The 25,821-nt window shown below is 45.3% G+C and overlaps 1 protein-coding gene across 1 annotated transcript in view; it reads left to right on the forward strand.

Annotated features, from left to right (window-relative positions):
* Window positions 1-1,680: 1,680 nt before the first annotated feature.
* cadpsa (Ca2+-dependent activator protein for secretion a) overlaps window positions 1,681-25,821 on the forward strand; it is a 127,838-nt gene continuing 103,697 nt past the window's right edge. The window contains exon 1 of the mRNA XM_066670357.1: window positions 1,681-2,386. Within this exon, the coding sequence (XP_066526454.1) occupies window positions 2,051-2,386 (336 nt within the window). The 5' untranslated portion in view covers window positions 1,681-2,050. The remainder of the gene's footprint in view (window positions 2,387-25,821) is intronic.

Here is a 25,821-nt window from a genome sequence, read left to right on the forward strand (position 1 = left end):
CAGTGTTTAGACATGAAGGTACCTATATCTATAACTCATGTCTGAGATTGGCTTTAAAGACATATATATGTACATATTTATATGGCCATGTTGCCAAAATATTTAGCCAAAATAATTTCAACTTTGGAGAAATCTGAACAAAAAGCATGCAGAATTTTATTCAAACATTCGATACAAACACAATTCATCTCAGTAAAGAGCATTTAGGACATTTCAGACACAGCCAAAGTGTCACTGATGTGAAGCAAGGTGCAACATCCTTCTGGTGTAGTCCCTAACAAGATTGAATATGTGTGAAATAGCACCCCTATTGGTGCAGTTTCTTAGTCTGTATGAGTAAGTGACTGAGTGAGTGAGAGAGTATGTATATGAGTGAATAAGTGAGAATGTGCATGAGTGACAGAGTGAATATATATTAGTGAGGGAGTGAATGAGTGCTTGTGAATGACGAACAGAGAGTGGGTGAACGAGTGAGTGAGTGAGTAATTATGTTTGTGAGGAGAGGGAGTAAATAAGTTTAAATATGAGTGAATATGTAAGTGAATGAATGAGGGAATTAGTATGTTTTTGTACCTCATGTTTATGAGGTGCTTTGCATCTAAAAATGCACAACACATGAACAATGTGGAGTTTAGAGTTTAAAATGTACAACTCCATTTTCTGTCAAAATCATGCTTGCTTTATTTTCAGAATTAAAACATAAAACTCTGTTGGAAATGTTTCAGTCAGTAATTTATTCACTGCTAGTTTTATAATATTTGCTATTGTTTTTTTAATATTCTGACCAGAGAAAAAAAGAATGGAACCAGGGGAATGGAACAAACTAAAGACTTTTCAGACACATAAACACTACTAACTCTAAAAATGTGCACACACATCTCCTGGTCGTAAAGGGAAAGCAGTACAATGAAATACAGTATGATGCTTACAGCTGACAGTTTAATTCATAACCTCAGAGGCATTACAGGTCGTTGAACAAGCTAGATATTTAGCTGTAGATTCACATACAGTGCCTTCTATGACTCACACAATGGCAACATTGAATACTGAATACTGGAAGTGAGGCAGGTGGTATGGGTGTCTGAAATCTTATTACATTTTTTTCCAGGCCTGAATGTGGAAAATATATTCAATATTACCTTTTTTTTTGCTTTGGGTTCACTAGAGTGAGTTATATTCATCACAGAACATAAATAATAGTCTCTAAACAAAAATAGTCCACACTCTGTGCCCTGTTTGAGGGAGCAGCTCTATGGAGAGCAAGTGAAACCTCACTGTTCACTATTGAAAGTCATTTAAAGTTAATAAGTGAATTATGGTCAAAATAAAAAAGACAAAGAAATGTGCCCATGCTGTTGGTTGACTGTTTCAAATATTCACTGGGGTTTAATCTGGGTGTGGGAAAGCTACAGCTTAGATGTTAGGGAAGAGAGAGAGAGAGAGAGAGAGAGAGAGAGAGGGAGAGAGAGAGAAACGGAGCTGTGACGGAAACAACGTCAATGACCATCCTCCTCCCCATCTCACCCACCCCCACCCCTCAACCCCTCCCTCCCTCTCTTTCTCTCTCTCCCAATCCCTCTCCTCCACCCCCCACCCCCCCTCTGGCGATGTGATTCGCTCTCAGTTCAGCACCACGGTCAGCGCCCAGCGCTCTCTCCTCTCCTCCTCTGGAAAGTAACAAAGCGCAGCGACGAGGGCTCGATGGACGGCGAGGGGCTTCAGAAAAGCTGCTTCAGCTCATTCCCAGCGCCGTAGGCTGATAGCTGGAGTGATGTGGCGTTAAAAAAGAGAAGAAACAAGAGCTTCGGCAGCGGGGAAATCTCCCTGGTGTGTGTATATGTGTGTGTATGGAGGGACTTGCTCTTAGATGTGAGGAAGAGTTACTCCAGACTCGCCCCGCTCACTTTGCTATCGTTGTTTGGGCGGCGCTCCACACTTTTTCCATCCTCAGGTGGTTTCTAGCTCTGTGACTCCCGGTTTCTCCTGCTCTCTCAGCGCCGAGAAGTCCAAACCAAGCCAAGAAACCAAACAAACAAACAACAAAAGAAAAATGCTGGACCCTTCGTCGAGCGAGGAGGAGGACGAGGTGGTGGAAGAGGAGCGCAAAGTGACACCAACGGCGCCCAAAGCTGGAGCCGCCCGAGCACAGCCGAGCAGAGGCGCAGAGAGCTCCGCGACGCTGAAGCCGAGCCGGAGCGCCGGAGTCCGTCCCAGTAGTCCGGGCCCCGTCGCGGCTCTGGAGAAGGAGAAGGATGACCTGGAGAAGATGCAGAGACAGGAAGAGGAGCGCAAGAAGAGGCTGCAGCTCTACGTCTTCGTCATGCGCTGCATCGCTTACCCGTTCAACGCCAAGCAGCCTACGGACATGGCGAGGCGACAGCAGAAGGTAAGACCACTGGGGCAAGACCGCCACCAGCAGCAGCAGAAGTCACAAGCAACAGATTGTCCTCCAAGTTCAAGTCCAAACCATTCCGTTGCTTTAATAAACAGGATATGCGACGCGTTTAGTGCTGAAAGGGTGGACAAACATCTATTTCAAAGTGTCGAGTTGCTACCAGTTGCGTCTCTCTCCCAGACGCAGCGCGTGCTTTACATCCGCCGTGGATTTACGAGCTTTTTAGCCTCGTCACCGTTTCAAGCTCTTAATTCATTGCAATTTCAGAGGCATCGTTAGTGCAAAAGGGTCTGTTTAGTAAGTTAATGATGGAGAAGCTGGGTTCTGGAACAGGTTTCATATTTGTTTTGAGGCAATTTTAACCTTTATTTTAATTTCTCATAAATATATACTAGACCTACTTTGGCCGGTGATAATTATGAACATCATACATTTATGAGGTGCAATAAGTGTTCTCTAAATCAATTCAACTGAAGACCCCTATCTCAGTTTAAACAGCTTTCAGAACAAAACTGAACAAAAAACCTTTTAAACTTTTAAGAACCCTCCACATAAACCTGGATAATTTATAAGATGCGATTAAAAACAAAAATCTGTGATTTGTTAATTGTCTCAAAGCTTTATTCAACTGAAAAAAAAGTACAAATAAATTATTTCCAAGCGGCACAGTGGCACACAGCTCCAGGGATTGGAGGTTGTCTGTTGACTGTCTGTGAGGAGTGTGGTGTGTTCTCCCTGTGTCTGCGTAGGTTTCCTCCGGGTGACTGTCTGTGAGGAGTGTGGTGTGTTCTCCCCGTGTCTGCGTGGGTTTCCTCCAGGTGACTGTCTGTGAGGAGTGTGGTGTGTTCTCCCTGTGTCTGCGTGGGTTTCCACCGGGTGACTGTCTGTGAGGAGTGTGGTGTGTTCTTCCTGTGTCTGCGTGGGTTTCCTCCATGTGCTCCGGTTTCTCCCACGGTCCAAGAACACACGTTGGTAGGTGAATTGGTGACTCAAAAGTGTCCATAATTGTGAGTGAATGTGTGTGTGTCACCCAGTGAAGGACTGGCGCCCCCTCCAGGGTGTGTTCCCAACTTGCGCCCAATGATTCCGGGTAGGCTCCAAACCCACCGCGACCCTGAACTGGATAATTGCTTACAGACAATGAATGAATGAGTGTATAAATGATTTCCAAAGTTGTCACTGACAGTTTTAGTTGTGTTTTGTAACTATAAACACATTTATAATTTGATGCTTGCAACTCACTCGAAAACAGTTGAAAGAGGTGAACAAAATGAGATAAAATGTTTTTTTTTCTATAATATTCACTGTCAGAATCTCAGGTTCGAAAGTAAAACCTGGTGGTGGCTTACCGCTTTATAACAAACATTGTGAGAGAATTGTAAAACAGTTCAAAAAGAACATTTCTCACAGCAAGAGTGCAAAGGGTTTAGCTGCAAACATCCAACATCTCTAATGGTGGGCGCATCAGTGCACACAGGTGACTTGAATATGTGAGAAGGTTCCATTGAAGTTGAAGTGTTTATTGGGATTTTAGAAGAAGTAAACCATAAACATAAGGTAACTCTCACTTCAAGTGCTAACGTCCTGTGAGGTCTTTTTTTTTAAAAGAGGATTTTTAAAAGCGTTACTACGTTAAAACAGTTCCATCCAAAAATCCATTATTTCCTGCAGTTCCAGTTTCCGATTGGCTACCTCCTTTATGAAACACACTTTACAACTTCAATGGCACATAAATGGGAGGGGCTAAACCGCTGTAGACTGAATAGATGGATTTGAATGTGGATTTTGTGACCCCCAACCCCCCATTCATTCATTATCTGTAACCGCATATCCAATTCAGGGTCGCGGTGGGTCCAGAGCCTACCTGGAATCATTGGGCGCAAGGCGGGAATACACCCTGGAGGGGGCGCCAGTCCTTCACAGGGCAACACCTTCACATAGACACACAAACACATTAAAACACACACTCACACCTATGGACACTTTTGAGTCGCCAATCCACCTACCAACGTGTTTTTGGACTGTGGGAGGAAACCGGAGCCACCGGAGGAAACCAACGCAGACACAGAGAGAACACACCAACTCCTCACAGACAGTCACCCGAATCGAAATCGAAAAAAAATATTAATTCAGTTTTAGAACTTGGACACTTTAAACTCTATAGCTTTCCCTAAAAATCTAGAAATTGAGCATTTTTAAGGTCGTATTTGGACTTGTCTCACAGTTTGTATGTGTGCCTTTGACCCACTGAATGTAATGTCACTGTAGTACTTTGTCCTTTGTGTTATTTCTTGTATGACAGAATATCAGTGTTGATAGAAAATTCATAAACCATCCACTTCAAGCAGCAGAACCGTTGAGCTAGAGATGCAATCCCCTTTTTCTCTCCTATAGAATGGGCATTCAGACTCATACATAAGAGAGCAGAATGGATTGACCATTGACCATTGATCCAGAACACGTTTGATGGTCTGCTGCTGCAGCTGTGTTGTGCATTGTGGCCTGAATCCATAGAGCCCAAGCATGTCCTGTAGGTTTTTTTAGGCATTGTATTAGAATCCTTTCAAGACGTGTGATGGTGCTAGCAAAGACCACTTCTTAAATTCTATCTGGAAGCAATTTGTTTGGCTGAGCAAGCACCTGAGACCACTCACTTTGTCCTATGGCCTGTATTTGTGGCCCGACAATGTTGAATATTACTCCCCAGAGTCAGCAACCTCAGTGTGATGTTCCTTGGAGAAATCTATCTATTACAGGTTTATGATGAAATCCACCAGATGATATATCATCCACTAATGATGAAATCTGTTCAAGCAGCTGAAATCTAAAAAACACCATTAAAATAATCAAGATCAGTTAAGAATTAGATAAAACTCCACTACTTTAAACTAGTCATTAATAGGTTCAGACAAGGCCCATTGTGAGCAGCACAATCTCATTTGCCAAATCAGTTAAAAGCAATAATGCCACTTTCCCTCTGTCAGCCCAAACGTTCCTTATCTTGGAGAAAACAAGGGTGTGTTTATCTCAGTCTCATCAGGGAGCTCCACATCTGGACTTGTTTTCTTCATGTCTAATCTTTGGAGACAGGAAGGAGCTTGGGGACAATTGAAAGGGCCACCTGCGAGTTCTTTTGGCCTGTTCCTTCATGGATTAGCACTCTGTGAAAGATTCTGATTGGAGCAGCTTAGAGGTTGCCTTGGGAAATCCTGGCTCATATATAAGGGAGGGAAAACAAATCTTTTGTTTTTGAAATAACACAATCATATAATACAAAGAAAATGGTTCTGTGATGTCACATCATTTAAAATCAGTTTACATATCAGAACACATTTTATTTATTAGAATTAGGCTGATTTATTATTTATTATAATTAGATAGAGGCGTGGCAACATACACATAACAGAGCCATCAATCCACTGATGACCATCCTGCTCCCATTGCTCTCTCATACATATACAGGGGTTAGGTTTCATGGCTAAATTGGAGCAGCCTGGTGGCCAATCTTCATTAACTGCACATTGCACCAGTAAGACCATGTGCATCCAATGGTTCAAACATTGTGTCCTGAAGGCGGTGCTGTGTATCAGGACGACAATGCACCAATACACACAGCAAGACTGGTGAAAGACTGGTTTGATGAACATGAAAGTGAAGTTGAACATCTCCCATGGCCTGCACAGTCACCAGATCTAAATATTATTGAGCCACTTTGGGGTGTTTTGGAGGAGCGAGTCAGGAAACGTTTTCCTCCACCAGCATCACGTAGAGACCTGGCCACTATCCTGTAAGAAGAATGGCTTAAACTCCCTCTGACCACTGTGCAGGACTTGTATATGTCATTCCCAAGACGAACTGACGCTGTATTGGCTGCAAAAGGAGGCCCTACACCACACTAATACATTACTGTGGTCTAAAACCAGGTGTTTCACTTTCATTGTCCAACCCCTGTATATTACAACCCTAATCAGCCAATCAGGATGAAAGTTATTTACATACGTTAGTTCCAACACCAGGCCAAAAAATAATAATAACAATAATAATAATTGGACTGTTCAACACGCTTGGAGGAGAACACTTACTGTTGAAATGCATCATCCTACCCACGCAAACAGCACCAGGCCAAATTGTACTCTCCTAAATAACTGGACTTCTGGCCTTGAATGGTTGTGGCATCACTGTGGTTGGAGGCATTGAAGTTTAATGGTTTATTTAAACAAAAATAAGAATAGAACTGAGGACCATTGGAGATGCCAAAGCCTTTTTCCTCACCAGCCTTAAATTTCAGCTCTTCTTGGCAAAATGGCAGCAGAAACATGCTGACGCTCATTCAGTTTCTGTCTGATCATCACACGATGGCCGTTTGATCTGTTTCTGTGGCATTTGTACTTGGGAAAATGACCCAAGGATATGAAACAGTCAAAAATGGAACTTTCTCAGCCTAGCGTTTTTATTCTTAGCCCATCCAGAGTTGGTGCTTGGCACTGTAGTCTCCTGTGGGTCATTCTGACAGCTCAGTCACACGTAGAGCTCACTGTTGAGGTCAGTGTCTAGGAGGTAGTTGAGGTATTTTGAGCTCGGAGGAGGTGGCTAATCAGATGGTGAATTGTTTTTTATTCTATATTTCTCCAAATGCTGAGTATTAAAAGCGTGTAAGTGGTTCTTTGCTTAGAAACAGATTTCCAGGAACAATCTTTCATTTCTATAGATCAGGGACAGTACACGTAGTGCAATTCATTACTGTAATGATTTTATTATATATATATATATATATATACAGTGTCTCTGCACATTCCCTTGGCTTTAAACTGAACAGAGAAAGAAACAGCGATGGTGTACCACCTCCCATTATGTAGCACTGCCTGTTAAAATCCATAAGCTTGCTTTATGAATTTTGTGGTGCCAAAAGTCAGGCTTTTCCTTATTTAATAACATTATTCTATGTATTGTTCCATATTTATTTATTACCGAAATACAAGTTTAAAACTCGGGGCAGCATGGTGGTGCAGCAGGTAGGTGTCGCAGTCACATAGCTCCAGGGACCTGGAGGTTGTGGGTTTGATTCCTGCTCTGGGTGACTGTCTGTGAGGAGTGTGGTGTGTTCTCTCTGTGTCTGCGTGGGTTTCCTCCGGGTGACTGTCTGTGAGGAGTGTGGTGTGTTCTCTCTGTGTCTGTGTGGGTTTCCTCCGGGTGACTGTCTGTGAGGAGTGTGGTGTGTTCTCTCTGTGTCTGCGTGGGTTTCCTCCAGGTGACTGTCTGTGAGGAGTGTGGTGTGTTCTCTCTGTGTCTGTGTGGGTTTCCTCCGGGTGACTGTCTGTGAGGAGTGTGGTGTGTTCTCTCTGTGTCTGTGTGGGTTTCCTCCGGGTGACTGTCTGTGAGGAGTGTGGTGTGTTCTCTCTGTGTCTGCATGGGTTTCCTCCGGGTGACTGTCTGTGAGGAGTGTGGTGTGTTCTCTCTGTGTCTGTGTGGGTTTCCTCCGGGTGACTGTCTGTGAGGAGCGTGGTGTGTTCTCTCTGTGTCTGTGTGGGTTTCCTCCGGGTGACTGTCTGTGAGGAGTGTGGTGTGTTCTCTCTGTGTCTGCGTGGTTTTCCTCCGGGTGACTGTCTGTGAGGAGTGTGGTGTGTTCTCCCTGTGTCTGTGTGGGTTTCCTCCGGGTGACTGTCTGTGAGGAGTGTGGTGTGTTCTCTTTCTGCCTGTGTGGGTTTCCTCTGGGTGACTGTCTGTGAGGAGTGTGGTGTGTTCTCTCTGTGTCTGCGTGGGTTTCCTCTGGGTGACTGTCTGTGAGGAGTGTGGTGTGTTCTCTCTGTGTCTGTGTGGGTTTCCTCCGGGTGACTGTCTGTGAGGAGCGTGGTGTGTTCTCTCTGTGTCTGTGTGGGTTTCCTCCGGGTGACTGTCTGTGAGGAGTGTGGTGTGTTCTCTCTGTGTCTGCGTGGTTTTCCTCCGGGTGACTGTCTGTGAGGAGTGTGGTGTGTTCTCCCTGTGTCTGTGTGGGTTTCCTCCGGGTGACTGTCTGTGAGGAGTGTGGTGTGTTCTCTTTCTGCCTGTGTGGGTTTCCTCTGGGTGACTGTCTGTGAGGAGTGTGGTGTGTTCTCCCTGTGTCTGTGTGGGTTTCCTCCGGGTGACTGTCTGTGAGGAGTGTGGTGTGTTCTCTTTCTGCCTGTGTGGGTTTCCTCTGGGTGACTGTCTGTGAGGAGTGTGGTGTGTTCTCTCTGTGTCTGCGTGGGTTTCCTCCGGGTGACTGTCTGTGAGGAGTGTGGTGTGTTCTCTCTGTGTCTGTGTGGGTTTCCTCCGGGTGACTGTCTGTGAGGAGTGTGGTGTGTTCTCTCTGTGTCTGTGTGGGTTTCCTCCGGGTGACTGTCTGTGAGGAGCGTGGTGTGTTCTCTCTGTGTCTGTGTGGGTTTCCTCCGGGTGACTGTCTGTGAGGAGTGTGGTGTGTTCTCTCTGTGTCTGCGTGGTTTTCCTCCGGGTGACTGTCTGTGAGGAGTGTGGTGTGTTCTCCCTGTGTCTGTGTGGGTTTCCTCCGGGTGACTGTCTGTGAGGAGTGTGGTGTGTTCTCTTTCTGCCTGTGTGGGTTTCCTCTGGGTGACTGTCTGTGAAGAGTGTGGTGTGTTCTCTCTGTGTCTGCGTGGGTTTCCTCTGGGTGACTGTCTGTGAGGAGTGTGGTGTGTTCTCTCTGTGTCTGTGTGGGTTTCCTCTGGGTGACTGTCTGTGAGGAGCGTGGTGTGTTCTCTCTGTGTCTGTGTGGGTTTCCTCCGGGTGACTGTCTGTGAGGAGTGTGGTGTGTTCTCTCTGTGTCCGCGTGGTTTTCCTCCGGGTGACTGTCTGTGAGGAGTGTGGTGTGTTCTCCCTGTGTCTGTGTGGGTTTCCTCCGGGTGACTGTCTGTGAGGAGTGTGGTGTGTTCTCTTTCTGCCTGTGTGGGTTTCCTCTGGGTGACTGTCTGTGAGGAGTGTGGTGTGTTCTCCCTGTGTCTGTGTGGGTTTCCTCCGGGTGACTGTCTGTGAGGAGTGTGGTGTGTTCTCTTTCTGCCTGTGTGGGTTTCCTCTGGGTGACTGTCTGTGAGGAGTGTGGTGTGTTCTCTCTGTGTCTGCGTGGGTTTCCTCCGGGTGACTGTCTGTGAGGAGTGTGGTGTGTTCTCTCTGTGTCTGTGTGGGTTTCCTCCGGGTGACTGTCTGTGAGGAGTGTGGTGTGTTCTCTCTGTGTCTGTGTGGGTTTCCTCCGGGTGACTGTCTGTGAGGAGTGTGGTGTGTTCTCTCTGTGTCTGCATGGGTTTCCTCCGGGTGACTGTCTGTGAGGAGTGTGGTGTGTTCTCTCTTTGTCTGTGTGGGTTTCCTCCGGGTGACTGTCTGTGAGGAGTGTGGTGTGTTCTCCCTGTGTCTGTGTGGGTTTCCTCCGGGTGACTGTCTGTGAGGAGTGTGGTGTGTTCTCTTTCTGCCTGTGTGGGTTTCCTCTGGGTGACTGTCTGTGAGGAGTGTGGTGTGTTCTCTCTGTGTCTGTGTGGGTTTCCTCCGGGTGACTGTCTGTGAGGAGTGTGGTGTGTTCTCTCTGTGTCTGCGTGGTTTTCCTCCGGGTGATTGTCTGTGAAGAGTGTGGTGTGTTCTCTCTGTGTCTGCGTGGGTTTCCTCCGGGTGACTGTCTGTGAGGAGTGCGGTGTGTTCTCTCTGTGTCTGCGTGGTTTTCCTCCGGGTGATTGTCTGTGAAGAGTGTGGTGTGTTCTCTCTGTGTCTGCGTGGGTTTCCTCCGGGTGACTGTCTGTGAGGAGTGTGGTGTGTTCTCTCTGTGTCTGCGTGGGTTTCCTCCGGGTGACTGTCTGTGAGGAGTGTGGTGTGTTCTCTCTGTGTCTGTGTGGGTTTCCTCTGGGTGACTGTCTGTGAGGAGTGCGGTGTGTTCTCTCTGTGTCTGCGTGGGTTTCCTCCGGGTGACTGTCTGTGAGGAGCGTGGTGTGTTCTCTCTGTGTCTGTGTGGGTTTCCTCCGGGTGACTGTCTGTGAGGAGTGTGGTGTGTTCTCTCTGTGTATGTGTGGGTTTCCCCCGGGTGACTGTCTGTGAGGATTGTGGTGTGTTCTCTCTGTGTCTGCGTGGGTTTCCTCCGAGTGACTGTCTGTGAGGAGTGTGGTGTGTTCTCTCTGTGTCTGCGTGGGTTTCCTCCGGGTGACTGTCTGTGAGGAGTGTGGTGTGTTCTCTCTCTGCCTGTGTGGGTTTCCTCCGGGTGACTGTCTGTGAGGAGTGTGGTGTGTTCTCTCTGTGTCTGTGTGGGTTTCCTCCGGGTGACTGTCTGTGAGGAGTGTGGTGTGTTCTCTCTGTGTCTGCGTGGGTTTCCACCGGGTGACTGTCTTTGAGGAGTGTGGTGTGTTCTCTCTGTGTCTGTGTGGGTTTCCTCCGGGTGACTGTCTGTGAGGAGTGTGGTGTGTTCTTCCTGTGTCCATGTGGGTTTCCTCCGGGTGCTCTGGTTTCCTCCCACACTCCAAAAACACACGTTGGTAGGTTGGTCCGTAGGTGTGAGTGTGTGAGTGAATGTGTGTGTGTGTGTGTGTGTTGCCCTGTGAAGGACTGGCGCCCCCTCCAGGGTGTATTCCCGCCTTGTACTCAATGATTCCAGGTAGGCTCTGGACCCACTGCGACCCTGAACAGGATAAGTGCTTACAGATAATGAATGAATGAAGTTTAAAACTCAAAAGCTATTTGCTTGAATTTGGCACCCCCTTGTGGAGAATCCTCAGCCTGCTGTAAGTGTATAAGTGAGTGAGGGAAGGAGTGCATTACTGACTGTGTAACTGAGTGAAAGAGCAATATAGCCTTTAAGAAGACAAGTGTACACCTGTGCAAGGTGTTTGTAATAAACAGGTTTGTTTGACACAGTTTATTCTGCTTTGATTCGACTCATACCGAGTCAAACACTGAGTTCTCTGTTTGCTTCTCAGCATCCACTGGTGTTTTATAATTTGAGATCAAAGAATTTGAGGTGTTATTGCTACAAATGATGATGCAAGAGTGGAGCTTCTGGCCCTTCCTCCTGCTTTTGTCTGTCTCTCTCTCCCTCCCTCTCTCTCTCTCTCTCTCTCTCTCTCTCTCTCTCTCTCTCTCTCTCTCTCTCTCTCTCTCTCTCTCTCTTGCTGCTAACTCATGATGCTAATTGGAACATCTGTTTTTTAGCGAATCAAAATACATGCTCCAGGCGTTTGACTGTGTAACAATTGTCTTCGCATGAGTGCAAATGGGTCTCCTGAGTGCACGAGAAACCTTTTTTTTTGTGGGGGGCCTAAGTAAATACGTTTTTTTTTAGTTTTCTAAAACAAGATAAGAATCCAGTGTAACCTCTAAACTAAAAGAGCAGGGACTTATCATTGACGCAATCACAAGGGGTGCCAATCAAAATTGAAACCTGCTGATTGGCATTTGCTGAAATTGAACCTATGCTAAATAGCCCTCTTGTCTACAGCACTTCAAAGACGAGGGCTGCAATACACTGATTACGAAAGGCATATGCCACACGGTAATTGGGGTCTGAGGGTTAAAAAGAAAAACAATGACACAGCGGCTGTTATCAATGGACTGGGTTCTGTCCATTCTTTTTCTCAGGCTAAACACAGGTGACGGGATCAGGAGGGGAGAGAGAGACCGGGATAGATGGACAGATAGACAGATAAAGAGAGAGAGAGAGAGAGAGAGAGAGAGAGAGAGAGAGAGTATAAATATTGCCCTCACTTCTCATTTTAGCCATTGGGGCAGCCTTGGCCTTGTGGTTAGAGAAATGGGTGTGTGACCAGAAGGTTGACACTAATGAACACTAGGGGGCAGTAAGCACAACCGGCTCTGGGGATTGAACCGGCAGGTCATGACTGAAGTGCCCTTGAGCAAGACACCTAACCCCAGCTGCTCCCCAGGCTCCGTGGCTAGCGCCGGGCATGTGTGCTCACTGCCCCCTAGTGTTCATTAGTGTGTGTGTAAATGTGTGTTTCACTGCACGGATTGGGTTAAATTCAGAGAATAACGTCCTCTGCGTGCATCCACAGTTGCCAATAGAGTGATTCTGATTCTAATTCTTCTCTTCTCTCTATTGCATGGAAAAAATGTTAACTCCCTTGACATCTATGATCTGTAAAGCTGATTAGAATGAGCATGCAAATGTGTGTGTGTGTGTGTGTGTGTGTGTGTGAGAGAGAGAGAGAGAGAGAGAGAGAGAGAGAGAGAGAGAGAGAGAGAGTATGTACAGAGCTTGTGTGTGTATGTGTTGTGTGCTTGAGCTTGTGTGTCAATAAACAGCCACACACTGTTTCAGTATCAGACAGTGAGCTAAGAGAAAGGAAGCTGTGACAGTAAACAGTTTTCCTGTTGGTTTAGTCAGGTCGAGATCCATCAGAAATCCCAGAGAGACTGCTGCTCTGATGGGTTTAATCCGAACTGCAATGATCACTCAGAACAAATGCTGGAGCTTAGGGGGAGGACACACTGTGGCTTTGGCTTTGGCCTGAAAACCATAACCAGGTCTCAGTGTGATTTACAGCCATTGGCTTATTTTTCTGAAGTCTGCGGTAACAGAAAGACTGCTTCTTGATTGCCAGGCTGTTACTTTAACGGCGTGGCATCTAAAGTTCGCTGGCTTCGCTATGGTTCTGGACCCTTCACTTTTCTTTCATTTTCCCACTCTCTCTTCTTTTCTCTATTCCACACATACATCCACACACACATTAGAAAGAGAGTGTAATTAGTATAATCTCTGCCACAGTCTTTCCTCTTTCTCCTTCTCCCCCTCACACTTACAGTAGGAAATGAGAATCTAATTAGTACAACCACCGCCAAGGTCTCCGTTCTTGCTTAATGTAATTGTTTATTGTAGGGCCATTTTTCAGTTCCTCGGGCCTAGTCCTGCATGCCGACATGGGCTTCTTCTGTGATACCTGAGCCAACTCAGTGTATGAGCACCTCAATAGATAATACACTTACGAGCTGGATCATGAGCATCAGCCGTGCATGCCCTAAAAGGATGGCAAAACTAGGCTTTTCTGCTTCTCCCTTCGTCTCTCTGTGCATCACTTTTCTGTGTTGTTTTCCTTATTATTTATGAACTTATTTTCAGGAATCTTTCCAGTTTCAACAAAATTGGATAATGTTGGAAACCTGGATTGTCCCAAAATGGATTGCGTTAACTCTCATAAATAAAATATACTTTTTATTATACTTTTACTTAATTGCTATCTTGACTGGGAATTAAATAAATTAAATAAGTGCTGCACAGTCCCAGGTACAGTCATATTTCATTATATTAGGATATTTTTCAATGCACATTTCCTAAATGTAATAGAGGTTAAATTACTGAAACCTGTAAATAATTTGAACAATAAGAAATTAAATTGATTTTGTTTTTTATTATTTAGTTAAGGGGGCGGCGCAGTGGTGCAGCAGGTAGTGTCGCAGTCTGGACCTGGAGGTTGTGGGTTCGATTCCCGCTCCGGGTGACTGTCTGTGAGGAGTGTGGTGTGTTCTCCCTGTGTCTGCGTGGGTTTCCTCCGGGTGACTGTCTTTGAGGAGTGTGGTGTGTTCTCCCTGTGTCCGCGTGGGTTTCCTCCGGGTGACTGTCTGTGAGGAGTGTGGTGTGTTCTCCCTGTGTCTGTGTGGGTTTCCTCCGGGTGACTGTCTGTGAGGAGTGTGGTGTGTTCTCTCTGTGTCTGTGTGGGTTTCCTCCGGGTGACTGTCTGTGAGGAGTGCTTTTAGTGCTTTTTTTTATATCTGCATTTTTAAATGCAAATGACATTTCCAGTGTTAAGCATTCTTGCATTTGTCATCATTAGACAATCCTCTGCTTGAACGGCAGGTTGGCTTTAGGAAACATAGTAAGTTTCCACTGGGAATGGAAAGAGCTTTGGGAGAATAGGACTGAATGTGAAAACTGGTGTAGTACCGCAGCACACAACAATAACGACTGAATCCCTGATGTTGCAAGCTCACCCTAAAGCCCAACAATTACACAGCAGGCTACATATCTAAGCGTTTCCAAACACCTCTTATAATTAGTGATTTCCCCTAAAGTGCAACATATTTCATCTGTGCACATAGTAGTTGTTGTATAATATCCATAGAAAAGAATAGTGTGCTCTAAAACAGCTGCATACAAGCTTAAAGTGACCGTGCCTAATGCAAAGCACTGGCTAGAAGTGTGTCCGCACTGAGCTCTGAGGCAAAGGGAGCACAAACCCGCTGTTGATATCCTTCAGCCTTTTTTTTTACATTATATATGATTTAATAACATGACATTAGAGGGTGTGGGGCTGTATTAATAAATACAGCTGAGAAGAAGGACCCATGCTAAACACCCACTGTTCTCTGGATAAATCAAGCACATTTACCCGTTCTGACATAGAGATAGCCTCATTAGGGCTCTAAGGGTTCTAAGATCTGGGTAATACTGATCTCTGTTCAGCAAGGATCATGATATTTTCACAGCATGTTGAGAACACACAGTACAGGGTGAAGAACGACATGACACACACCAGTTCACTGTGACCCATTGGGGATTATAAACCTCTAACCATCCTTACTCACTGGGAAAAAATACAGAATTTAAACATGACAGATTTAAGTACAATTCGTCTCTTAAAGGCAGCATCTATGATTCTGGGAAACTGCTGTTCTCTCATTTGTTTACACTGAAAAGCTTGAGATGGAAGGGTAAGTTTGAGGAAAAAAATGAGTGTTGTTTGTAGACTTTAGAGCTTGCAAATGATGAGGAAACATCCAGTGAATTTTATACAAAGTGTTTTTTTGATTGGCATCAGCATTTAGCTGAATCCTTCATGTCGTCACCAAGTCTTTTGTATTGCGTCCTATGCCTCGTGCTTGGAGAAGACCAAATTTCCCACTTCTGCATTTTAAGATAACAGATGACCATGATGAGTAACATCCACAGCGTTTTGGTTAGACTTCCTTGTACTTAAATTTGCACGCAGTTCATAGCAACTTTCTGTTATGTTTCATTCCAAAATTTTGGCTTTTATTTACATCCGTTTTTGGAAATAAAATTATTTGAAGTGTAGTAAGGTGGCAGGGAGCCACAAGACATGTTTCTGCCTCACAGCCCTGGGTGTTGGGGTTATGCGTTCAAACCCTGCCTGTGTTCTCCCTGTGTCAGTGTGGGTTTCCTCCAGGCGATCCAGTTTCCTCCCTTACTCCAAACACAACATGTGGGTTAATCGATTGGCTGTATGAGACATGTGTGAGTTTGGGAGTGCCTGAGTGAGTGTGTGAGACTGTCCACAGTGTATGATTAACCATGTGTGTGTGTTTACAGATAATGAATGAATGAATAGAGAGTCATGGTCATATAAAGATCAATAAATCAGAGAGAGTAGTTGATAGATATAGAGGAAACGGATGTGCTGATTGGGCTGAAACTTTTTCTAGAAAACCAGTGGAAGGAGCTCCATAGACGTTTTTCCTGCACTTATCAGAGATGTAACAGTAACCATGGCAACAGCAAACATAAACATGATGTTCTTAATGCACCAGACAGGATGAGAGTTAGTCAGGCTTTCCGCAAAATTAAAAAAGCAGATAAGATTAGTTTCTGTTTCTGAAGGATGTTTGTTTTGCATGCTGTAGTTTTCTGTACGGAGTAGAGGCGACAAAGCTTTTTCATAATTAAAGCAGTGTAGAAGCCTCGGGCCCATCTAGACATTCAGAGGTGGGGTAATAATTTCTAGGAATTAATAAATGCATGAGTGCCGTTTTGGGTTCTTGTTTATTTAACAGAATCATCATGCCTGCAGAATTAGCCTTTAAAGGCTACACTACGTCAAACGATGCTTCTTTGGTAAAGAAAACGGTTCTATATGGAACCATGGGCACTTCAAGGGCCCTTTGTACAATGAAATGTTTCTATAGTTACAATGTTAAGCTTGTTACAATAGAAAAAAAAATTGGTGCCATTCAGAACCCTTTTTAAAAGGTGCTACATAGACCCATTTATAGCACAGTCCCTAAGGACCCTTTCACCTTGCGAAGAAACCCTTTTTTCATTGAGTTCAGGGATCCATACAAAACCATTTTCTTTACTAAAGAACGCTTGAAGAACCATCATTTGTAAAGGTGTAGAACTAGTCTTATTTCACTGTTCTTGAAGGAGGTTGTTACCTAAAAATATGCCAGAAGTGACCAAGGTTTAAATTGGGTGGGGCCCATTTTAGAGAGAAAATGAAAAGAATAGGTGAAGGTATGTGAAAATATGCCTTTCTCACATGATAGAAACTGAAAACATAGGCAGCTCTTTGGCAGACCTCTTTGCTGATCAAGCCATTGTAATAGTGCAATGTAGAGGTTAATGTTAATATATATGTTCCACATCTAATAAATGTTTTAAATATCTGTTGTAAATACAGAACAGGGGCGGCTTGGTTGTGGGTTCGATTCCTGCTCCGGGTGACTGTCTGTGAGGAGTGTGGTGTGTTCTCCCTGTGTCCGCGTGGGTTTCCTCCGGGTGACTGTCTGTGAGGCGTGTGGTGTGTTCTCCCTGTGTCCGCGTGGGTTTCCTCCGGGTGACTGTCTGTGTGGAGTGTGGTGTGTTCTCTCTGTGTCTGCGTGGGTTTCCTTCAGGTGACTGTCTGTGAGGAGTGTGGTGTGTTCTCCCTGTGTCTGCGTGGGTTTCCTCCGGGTGACTGTCTGTGAGGAGTGTGGTGTGTTCTCCCTGTGTCTGTGTGGGTTTCCTTCAGGTGACTGTCTGTGAGGAGTGTGGTGTGTTCTCTCTGTGTCTGCATGGGTTTCCTTCGGGTGACTGTCTGTGAGGAGTGTGGTGTGTTCTCTCTGTGTCTGCGTGGGTTTCCTCCGGGTGACTGTCTGTGAGCAGTGTGGTGTGCTCTCCCTGTGTCTGCGTGGGTTTCCTCCAGGTGCTCCGGTTTCCTCCCAGAGTCCAAAAGGTAGGTGGATTGGCGACTCAAAAGTGTCCGTAGGTGTGAGAGTGTGAGTGAATGTGTGAGTGTGTGTGTTGCCCTGTGAAGAACTGGCGTCCCCTCCAGGGTGTATTCCTACCTTGCGCCCAATGATTCCAGGTAGGCTCTGGACTCACCGCGACCCTGAACTGGATAAGCAGTTACAGATAATGAATGAATGAATACAGAACGGGCAAAATGTTAATGTGTCCCACAATTGTAGTCACTTTAGAAATCCTGTGTCATTGTTTATATGTGGGTAAGTTTTTGTATTGTGTAAGTTTGTGTATAGTTTGTGTATTGTGTGTGTGTGTGTGTGTGTGTGTGGTAGAAGGTAGGGGGTGTTGGAGTTCAGGCGTTCAGTAGCAGCGTGCCGATGTGCACTCTTTGTGGGTTGGGTGTGTAATCTGGGATTACACATCCATTTGCCTTCTTTCATCCATTACATAACAGCTAGGAGTGGGAGAGTGAGCCAGAGAGAGAGAGAGAGAGAGAGAGAGAGAGAGAGAGAGAGAGAGAGAGAGAGAGATTTTAAATGAGTCGGCTGTGATAGAATAGAATGAACAGCTTATCTTTGCTAGTTTGGCCTACCACTATTTACCATTCAAGGATTACTTTCAATTCTATGGCAGATCTCTGGATTTGACTGAACCTGAACCATTTGTACTATGCGTTCTCTAACCTCTTAAATGATCAGAACCTGCTACTTTTTGTGTACTGCCATTACACACTTCCAGAAGTTAAGAAAATTCAACAGGTTTGCATTATGTTGCTGAACAATAAGCCAGGAATTCTGAGAGTGGAGTTATATTACGTGACTTATTGCTCTTTCAAACATCTGTGAAATATGAGAATTCCCTTCAGTATATTGCACATCTGTATTTAGAAATGAGAATGAGAATGAGAATATCTTATATCTATTGCGGAATGTGGTGCAGCAGGTAACACAGGCCACACAGCTCCATGGTTCTGGGTTGTGGGCTCAAACCCTGCCTCATTTCACTGTCTGTGAGGGCTGTGGTGTGTTCTCCCAATGTCTGTGTGGGTTTCTTTCAGGTGTTCTGGTCTCCTCCTACAGTCTTAAAAAAATAATCTCATGTTGGTAATCAGTTGGCTGTGTGTGTGTGTGTGTGTGTGTGTGTGTGTGTGTGTGTGTGTGTGTGTGTGTGTGTGTGTGTGTGTGTTTGTGTGTGTGTAGGTTCAGGACCAACCTTGATACTACTGTATTCTGTTGGTTTGCGGAAAAAAAGAAGCATCTCATTGTTGTTGTTATTGTTTGATTGTTTGACATCAAAGCAAATGGGAAAACATAAGGAGGGCTGAGCCAAAACAGTCCAAACAGGATGGAAAATGAAAGTACACTACATCACCAATAGTTTGTTGATAGCTGCTCACCCACTGTTTCTTTTAATGGTTAGGTTATATCCAACATTTCTGGGAAAGTGTTACACTACATTCATAAACGTTGCTATGAGGATTTGATGGCATTCGCTGCAGGAACATTATTGCGGACAGGTACGGATGATGAATGATTAGCTCAGAAATACCACTCCAGCCCATCCCAGAGTACTCAATGTATGGTGACCAAGCTGCCTAGAGACAAGGGAGCTAGGCAGCCTGCTGGTTATTGAGACACATCCCATCAAAATGTGGTACTGTGCCGTGGAGCAGTGTCATCATGTTTCTTTCAGCACAGTTTTCAGTGGAAGAGTTGCATACATTGCAGTCATTCAAAGACACTCGCAGAAGCATAAACATAAGCATGCGCGTACTCACAAACACGGGTCAGTGCAATGCATGCAAAGACACAAATACACACACACTCACAAACACACACACACACACTTGCTCATTACACACACATGCGCACATGCACAATCACAAAGAGAGGAGTGTGCTGTCAGCAGGCAGAATTGTAAAGCTCCAGTCTGCTCTCTTTCTTTCTGGATGACAGCTTTTACAGTTCTGTCAACCATCATCTCCCACATACAATACAAACAACACTGTAACAAAACACAGAGAGAGGGAGAGAAGGAGAGATGGAGAGACAGGGACTGAAATTCCAGTAGACATTAAAATGTAATGTGACCCAATGTAAAAAAATAAATAAATAAAAAGAGAGAGAAACAGAGGAGAGAGGTGGAGGGAGGGCATTAAAGGAGTGAGTCTCTGTGACTTTTCGCGTCCTCAGGCTCTCTGATCACTAATGGGGTCTCACTCCAGCCTCCCCCACCCACACAACACACACACACACACATACACACATTATACGCCCACGCTGCTCAGTCCGGGAAAAGCTGTATTTTAACTTAATCAGCTGTGAATCCTCAGCAGAGCTCACTGTTTGTCTGTCTGTGTTTGCAGTGGTAAGACTTCATGTCATTGGAAAAGATGCAGATTACATTAAAATCTCAAGGCCAGGGGATTTTTAATTAAACACATTATCATGAATGGATATTGCTGAGAGTAATGATTTTATTATGAATGAGAATGATAACAATGAGGGCAGCACGGTGGTGCAGCAGATAGGTGTCGCAGTCACACAGCTCCAGGGACCTGGAGGTTGTGGGTTCAAGTCCCGCTCCGGGTGACTGTCTGTGAAGAGTGTGGTGTGTTCTCCCTGTGTCTGCGTGGGTTTCCTCTGGGTGACTGTCTGTGAGGAATTTGGTGTGTTCTCCTTGTGTCTGCGTGGGTTTCCTCCGGGTGACTGTCTGTGAGGAGTGTGGTGTGTTCTCCCTGTGTCTGCGTGGGTTTCCTCCGGGTGACTGTCTGTGAGGAGTGTGGTGTGTTTTCCCTGTGTCCGCGTGGGCTTCCTCCGGGTGATTGTCTGTGAGGAGTGTCGTGTGTTCTCCTTGTGTCTGCGTGGGTTTCCTCCGGGTGACTGTCTGTGAGGAGTGTGGTGTGTTCTCCCTGTGTCTGCGTGGGTTTCCTCCGGGTTACTGTCTGTGAGGAGTGTCGTATGTTCTCCTTGTGTCTGCGTGGGTTTCCTCCGGGTGACTGTCTGTGAGGAGTGTCGTGTGTTCTCCTTGTGTCCGCGTGGGTTTCCTCCGGGTGACTGTCTGTGAGGAGTGTGGTGTGTTCTCCCTGTGTCTGCGTGGGTTTCCTCCGGGTGATTGTCTGTGAGGAGTGTCGTGTGTTCTCCTTGTGTCTGCGTGGGTTTCCTCCGGGTGACTGTCTGTGAGGAGTGTCGTGTGTTCTCCTTGTGTCCGCGTGGGTTTCCTCCGGGTGACTGTCTGTGAGGAGTGTGGTGTGTTCTCCTTGTGTCCGCGTGGGTTTCCTCCGGGTGATTGTCTGTGAGGAGTGTCGTGTGTTCTCCTTGTGTCTGCGTGGGTTTCCTCCGGGTGACTGTCTGTGAGGAGTGTGGTGTGTTCTCCCTGTGTCTGCGTGGGTTTCCTCCGGGTGACTGTCTGTGAGGAGTGTGGTGTGTTCTCCCTGTGTCTGTGTGGGTTTCCTCTGGGTGACTGTCTGTGAGGAGTGTCGTGTGTTCTCCTTGTGTCTGCGTGGGTTTCCTCCGGGTGACTGTCTGTGAGGAGTGTGGTGTGTTCTCCCTGTGCCTGCGTGGGTTTCCTCCGGGTGACTGTCTGTGAGGAGTGTGGTGTGTTCTCCCTGTGTCTGTGTGGGTTTCCTCCGGGTGACTGTCTGTGAGGAGTGTGGTGTATTCTTCCTGTGTCTGCGTGGGTTTCCTCTGGGTGACTGTCTGTGAGGAGTGTGGTGTGTTCTCCCTGTGTCTGTGTGGGTTTCCTCCGGGTGACTGTCTGTGAGGAGTGTGGTGTGTTCTCCCTGTGTCCGCGTGGGTTTCCTCCGGGTGCTCCGGTTTCCTCCCACAGTCCAAAGACACACGTTGGTAGATGGATTGGCGACTCAAAAAGGTCCATACGTGTGAGTGTGTGTGTGTCACATTGTGAAAGACTAGCGCCCTCTCTAGGGTGTGTTCCCATCTTGTGCCTAGTGATTCCAGGTAGGCTCCGGACCCACCGCGACCGTGAACTGGATAAGTAGTTACAGATTATGAACGAATGATAATAATGAGAGAAAAAATATGAGAGTAAACCAGTGCTCTCAGGTAAAACAAAACAAAACAAAACAAAACAAACAAACAATAAATAAAAACCGTCCAGTTCCAAAACTTTACAGGAGACAGAAAAAAACAGAAGCACTTTTACTGTGATTTATGGACAAAGCTTGATTCCAAGCAAATCTGGAGCATTTACTCTGGCCCATGCTTTTATTCCTAATGACAGGCTGCTGGTGTTTCAAATGCTGCCAAATACGGATATTGAAAGATTTGTTCCAATAGCAATGAAAAGCAGAAGAGATGCGTCTGACTTTAGTCTCGCACTAAAATGGTCAGACAGTGGAGCCATGTGTGTGTTAAAGCCCTTCAAGTGGCCATTTCACACCAATCTCGCTGTGTCCAGAGGGTAACCGTTAAAAATTTTTTAAATATGGAATTAAAGAGATAACTGATGACATCATCATCATCATTTCTGTCTCTCACTCTCCCATCCTCTCTCTCTCTCTCTCTCTCTGACTTAGTCTTTCACTAAGTGTCATTATCAACGGAAAATAACATTAATTCATCTCTTGTACTGTCATGTCATTTTCATTTTACAGTAAATCGTGAGTCGAGGAAGATTGCATATTTGTCTTCATTTCTGTCTGAGAGACATTTAGATTACCATCAGTCTCTCTCTCTCTCTCTCTCTCTCTCTCTCTCTCTCTCTCTGTCTCTCTCTCACCCTCTTGTAAACAGACAGAAAAAAAAAATCCAACAGACATGGTCTCCTGATTCACCTGTCAAACAAAACTAAATGTAATGCACCATGAAGCATGAAGAGGTCCATGGAGTATACACTGTGAGGAACAGGGCTTTTCAGGGAGTGTACACTTTGCAGCGAGAGTACACTTGGAGAAGAATGACTTTTTCATACAATGTACCCCTTGTAGTGAGTGTAAACGTTCTGAAAAAATGACAGAGTGGGAAATTGTACTCTTTGTGGAACAGGACATTTTAGAGTGTTTGCGAGCTGTTGTGAGTGTACACTTTCAGGTACAACTCATTCTAAGGGGTTAGGGGAGTATTTTCTTTTTTTACACATTTAGAAAAACAGAATATGGTAGGGATTTTACACACTGTGTGTAGATACTAGTGAGTGTACACTAAGAAGAACACCATATTGTGAAGAGTATCGTTGTGTAGGGAGTGTACAAAGAGGGAATGTACACTATGACAAATATAGAGTGAGGGGTGTATGCTTCATAGGCAGTGTACCCATTTGAAGGTTGTATACTTTATGAAGAATAGCACTTGTGGTGAGGAGACTGCAGTATACCCTGAGAGAAATGGAATTTAATAAACCATTTTTATAGCAGTGAATACACAGCAGGTAATAAACACTGGAGCACCACTGTGGAAGCAGTAAGATGAGTAACTATATTAAGGATGCCAGCCCTTTACCAGCACTCCCACATTATATTACAGTTTCATGCAGGGATTAGAAATGGTTCGCAGACCCAAAATTGATGGAATTAACTTTTTAACAGAGCTTAATCAGCATTAGAAACCAAATCTCTAGCAATTGCTCAAAAGCAGGCTTCTACTACAGTCAGACCCGCATTTCCACAACTGGCTTAAATACGCACAGTGTGCTGTTACAGTCTGGGACAAAAATGGAAAATATACCATTTCTAATCCTTGGTTTTAGCAACATGGATGACTCCGCATGCAGTCTATTATTTGCGTACAAAAGCTTAACCTAGCATCATTCACAGTAGGAATGAATGTACCTATAGCCAGGGCTTTAACACGGACCAGGAGAAGTGTTCAGAAAATGATTTCATATATAATTTGTAATGTTATGCAATGGTGGTGTCGCTGTCATACAGCTTCAGGGGCCTGGAGGTTGTGGGTTTGAGTCCCACTTTGGTGTGTTCTCCCTGTGTCAGCGTAGGTTTACTCCGAATGCACACATTGTTAGGTGGTTTGGTGACTCAAAAGCATCAATAGGTGTGAGCGTTTGAGTGAATGTGTGTGTGTGTGTGTCGCCCTGTGAATGACTGGCGCCCCCTGTAGGGTGTGATCCCACCTTTTTTTCATGTCCCTGAACTGAGCGGAATGAATCAAAGAATGTTACGCAACTCTTACATTTACATTTACAGCATTTAGCAGATGCTCTAATTAAGAGCGACACACAGAAGTGCCTAGTGTTCAGAGAGAATGTGTATCTTAGTACAATATGTTCGAATCTAAACTCCCACTGAGCTCAGACGCTGCCAGAACCAAATTCTTTTGATATCAGTGTGACACTGGCTTCCTCTCTCTGCAGTAACCCAACATGTAAATATATAGAATGTGTCTATTAGCTGACAACTGGCAACTAGTGTTCTCCTCCAAGTGTGTTGAGCTGTAAGATCACAAACCGCTCATGTATCAGTCTCAAAGCGCTTGTAGTGTTTCCAAATCTTCACCCACTTTAAGGGTTGATCATTAATACTAGACTTTCTTAATCTTGATAATGGAGAATCCCACTCTGTAAGAGGCACAAAGGCAAGTCTGCAACAGATGTAGCTATGGTTATATTTTTATTTTAGCTGGAGTACCACTTAGACAGATGTGAAGATAGGAGTCTTAATGTAACATCTGTCTGTGAATAAGTAATGGTTTTACATTGTATTTAGACTATTTTGTTTTAACTTCAGGATCCAGATGTTAGTCTGCGTGTTATTACCTACGCACACGTTGTGTTGCTTTAAGTAGCGCTCTCGCACTGAAGCCGTGTGGCTTAAAGGCAGGACTTGGGCTCTAATACAACAGTACAGCTGGGGGATGTAGTCTCCATGCCATATGCTTCCCCACCCCCATCTCGGCCCCTTCCCCCTACCCCTCCGCAAGTCAGGGGAAAGCAAGCGCTCTGCCGATGCTACAAAGAGGATTTAGTCTCTTGGTGTGTGGCATGCCGGCTTGGCCACTGCCCATGAGTTGTCTGTTTCTATAGTAACCATGGGGATCAGCAGGTGTGTAGTAGTTCTAGTGAGTAAACGTGTGTGTGTGTTTGCCTTTATCAGCAGACAGAGAGACTCGAAAGCAGATGTGACTTGTGTCTGGAATCACAGAGAGTGTGTCACTTCATAACTGGGGTTCCTTTACACAAAACAGAGCTGTTTCTGAGAGAGAGAGAGAGAGAGAGAGAGAGAGAGAGAGAGAGAGAGAGAGAGAGAGAGAGAGAGAGAGAAATGAGTTGTGAAGGGAGAAAAGGGAGAAAGAAACAGAATGAGAAAGGGCAAAAGTAAGAAGGAAGAAAGAGAGACAATGTGGTGTAAAGGGAGGCTGGAGAGAGCTGGCTGGAGAGAGCTGGCTGGAGAAAGCGAAAAGAAGAGAAAGAGAAGACAGAAAGGAAGAGAGAGAGAGGAGGAGAAAAGGACCACATCAAGGAAAAAAAGTATAAAAGAGCAAGAGTAAGAGCGAGAGAAAGAGAGAGTGAGAGAATGAGGGAGCAGGCATCATTACCTGTATTTACTGAATCCTGTGATCCCCAGCAGCATCAAGTGCCATTGGTAATAAGCCTCAGTGAGTTTTTCAAGCTGCTGCCAGAGCCTCACACTTAGCACAGTGATGGATGTGAGTCAGAGCACATCCAGGAATTGGAGGAATGGCTTTACTAAATCTGGCTCAAATACACTCAGAGCAGCAGGCCATGGGGTCAATGAGCAGTCTCCAATTCATCTGTCCATGTCCTGCTCATAGCAACTGTTGCTAGATTAGTCAAGCTTTACAGAGCACTGGCAAAAATCCCACTCACCCTAAAAAGACCCTGACTGACTGACTTTTCAAACTGGACCACTGCCACTTTTTGTAGTCCTTTAAATCAGGTTGTTTTAGGAAATATATACAATCATCTCCTGTTCCAAATAGTACAGAGTGCCCCACAATTCGGGAGGGGCAGAGGCGCGCACAAGCTGCTTCCCAGACAGATGAGTGCTTTGGAGAATGCAAACTGCCCGGATCTGTCACATTAGCCGACAGACGCCCATGCCCTCTGTCACCATGGGCTGGCGGCCACAATGGGTCATCTTACCTACACAAAGAGGGAATCAAGCTGTGTTCTCTAGGTGACCCCTGTCCTCAAACAGCCGAGGCATCACTTCAAGTGATTCAAGCTTGCAGTCTCAGTGAGATTGGGCCAAAGCTATGACCACTGTAATATCTAGGGGTTTTAAAGGAACAGTAGGTAGCTTTTTTATGCTTTAAAATTACAGCTTCATAATCATTGTGATTCTTCACTGACATGTAAAAGGGAGAATAAGACTTCTGTCCTTGTTACTCTGGGCTCAGCACAGCAGAAACAGCACTATGTAACTTTTGGAGGATGGTAGGAAACAGTCTCCCCCTTGATTTCAGGACAGTGCTGTCAAAGTGAATTATACTCTGTATACAATTATAGGCAGAGCCTAGGAACCAAAATATCAAATCTTACCCAGTGTTCATTTAAAGTGACATTTCAGACCAAATGA

Source organism: Hoplias malabaricus, chromosome 5, assembly GCF_029633855.1.
Source record: "Hoplias malabaricus isolate fHopMal1 chromosome 5, fHopMal1.hap1, whole genome shotgun sequence".
In the NCBI taxonomy this organism is placed as follows: Eukaryota; Metazoa; Chordata; class Actinopteri; order Characiformes; family Erythrinidae; genus Hoplias; species Hoplias malabaricus.